The sequence below is a fragment of the Panicum hallii genome, chromosome 5 (genome assembly GCF_002211085.1).
Source record: "Panicum hallii strain FIL2 chromosome 5, PHallii_v3.1, whole genome shotgun sequence".
Taxonomy (NCBI): domain Eukaryota; kingdom Viridiplantae; phylum Streptophyta; class Magnoliopsida; order Poales; family Poaceae; genus Panicum; species Panicum hallii.
Window position 1 is genome coordinate 55,907,328 of NC_038046.1, and position 1,743 is coordinate 55,909,070.

The following is a 1,743-nucleotide window of genomic DNA, read 5'->3' on the forward strand; positions in this document are numbered from 1 at the left end:
GCATATTCTAGGCAGTTAGACACAGTAAACTCTGCTGAATTGCATATTGGCTCTGAATTGCTCTGTTATCCTTACATACTATAAAGACTGTCCGCAAAGTAACTATCCCAACACGTTTTCCAAATGTGCTCGCCGATTATGTGTAGTTCAGTCACCGGGACTCAAAACAAGTTGAATAACAGTCTTCTTATCGATATTCTGAACAAAGAGTTGGTTGACACAAGCTAATAAGGTAGCTAGCTACTTACAATAAACTTTACCAAAAAAACAAAAGAAAACTCACCTAAGAAGAATGTAAATGACAAGAAGTACATTTTTCTTACCACTCCGACAACTGGCCAGTCTACTCATCTTATTTCAGCTCACACGTCAAGCCTGAGGCGTTCGTTTGCCTTAATAGCTCATACGACCTATAATTCTCGGGAACGAAACTATCGCTGTGATTGCTGGCAATGATGATGAATCAATAATTGAGCGAGCTGATCGAATTTGCAGGGTACAGTTCACTCTCCCACGCGTCCATGGCCCCCGGCACATCCATGACCAAATCAGCTGGGTAATCCAGATCATCGAACAACAGGAAATGGATCATGTTGCTGTCGCCGACGCTCGCCTCGCTCTCCTCACCGGAGTTCTGCTGCGTGCTGCTAGTAGTCGACGGGGTGTTCTCGCCACTGCCGCTGCCGGCCGATGAAATGCCGCCGCCGCCGACTCCTCCGTCGAGCATCTGGCACGCGAACACCGGGAACCGCGCGGGGATGGGCATAGGCCCCGCTTCGGTGGCCGCATTGGCTGGTTCCACTTCCACCTTCTCTTCGCCGGCCGGCGCTGGCTCGGTGCCGGCACCGTCGTCGCGGCCAGCCTTGGCGGCGTCGTTCAGGCGCTTCCTGATGCGGGAGTTCCAGTAGTTCTTGATCTCGTTGTCCGTCCTGCCCGGCATCCTCGCCGCGATCGTCGACCACCGGTTGCCTAGGGACTGCTGCAGGGAGATGATGACCTCCTCCTCGCGCTTGGAGATGGGCTCCTTCTTCAGGTCCGGGCGCAGGTAGTTCATCCACCGCAGCCGGCAGCTCTTGCCGCTCCTCCTCAGACCTGCGCATTCACGATTGATGCTGGAGTCGGAACAGGTTGTATGATACGCGTGCTAATTGATGATGCAAAATTTAGCACCAGATTATTCAGAAAAAGAATTAATCGCCTTGCCTGCGAGCTGCCCGACGGAGCTCCAGGTGGAGACGCCGTGGTAGGTGATCTGGGCGAAGAGGCGCTCGTCCTCCTCCGGCGACCACAGCCCCTTCCTCTCCTTCGCCGCCTCCGTGCAGCCGTTGCCGGCGCCGGTGCTGTCGCCATGGCTCGGCTTCCGCACCATTGCTTAGCTCTGGCTCTGCTGTGTATTTGCAAGCTCAGCTTGGTTTGTTGGCTGATGCTGCTGGCTGCTCATGTGTGTGACTGCACTGCCTGCAGTATATGTATATATATAAAGATACATCTGCAGACAGAGCTAAGCAGTATATGTATATATAGACAGATACATCTGCTAGCTTCGTTGAAAGTGCACTTAGATAAAGTTATGACCCCTGCCTAGCCTAGAAAGTTATTCAGTGGATGATCATAGTCACAAACCTAAGACAATGACCTTTTGTCAACTACCCTTTGTCTTTGGTGGTGATGATCATTTGCCAAGTTCATGGTCACAATAAACTGGACCATTAATTGGCCTTATGGTACATATCAGCTACTTAG

The 1,743-nt window shown here is 51.5% G+C and overlaps 1 protein-coding gene across 1 annotated transcript; it reads right to left on the bottom strand.

Moving 5' to 3' along the window:
- Nucleotides 1-459: 459 nt before the first annotated feature.
- LOC112893983 (myb-related protein Hv33-like) lies at nt 460-1,425 on the bottom strand. Its single transcript, XM_025961534.1, has 2 exons — nt 1,204-1,425; nt 460-1,092 (listed from the first exon to the last, which is right to left on the bottom strand). The coding sequence occupies exons 1-2, from the start codon at nt 1,367-1,369 to the stop codon at nt 464-466; spliced, it is 795 nt and encodes a 264-aa protein (XP_025817319.1). The 5' UTR covers nt 1,370-1,425; the 3' UTR covers nt 460-463.
- Between the last annotated feature and the right edge of the window lie 318 nt (nt 1,426-1,743).

Coding starts and splice junctions, on each gene's coding strand:
- LOC112893983 (XM_025961534.1), bottom strand. CDS start 1,369: ATGGTGCGGAAGCCGAGCCATGGCGACAGCACCGGCGCCGGCAACGGC. Junction 1,093..1,203: donor CTCCGTCGGGCAGCTCGCAG/GCAAGGCGATTA, acceptor GTGAATGCGCAG/GTCTGAGGAGGAGCGGCAAG.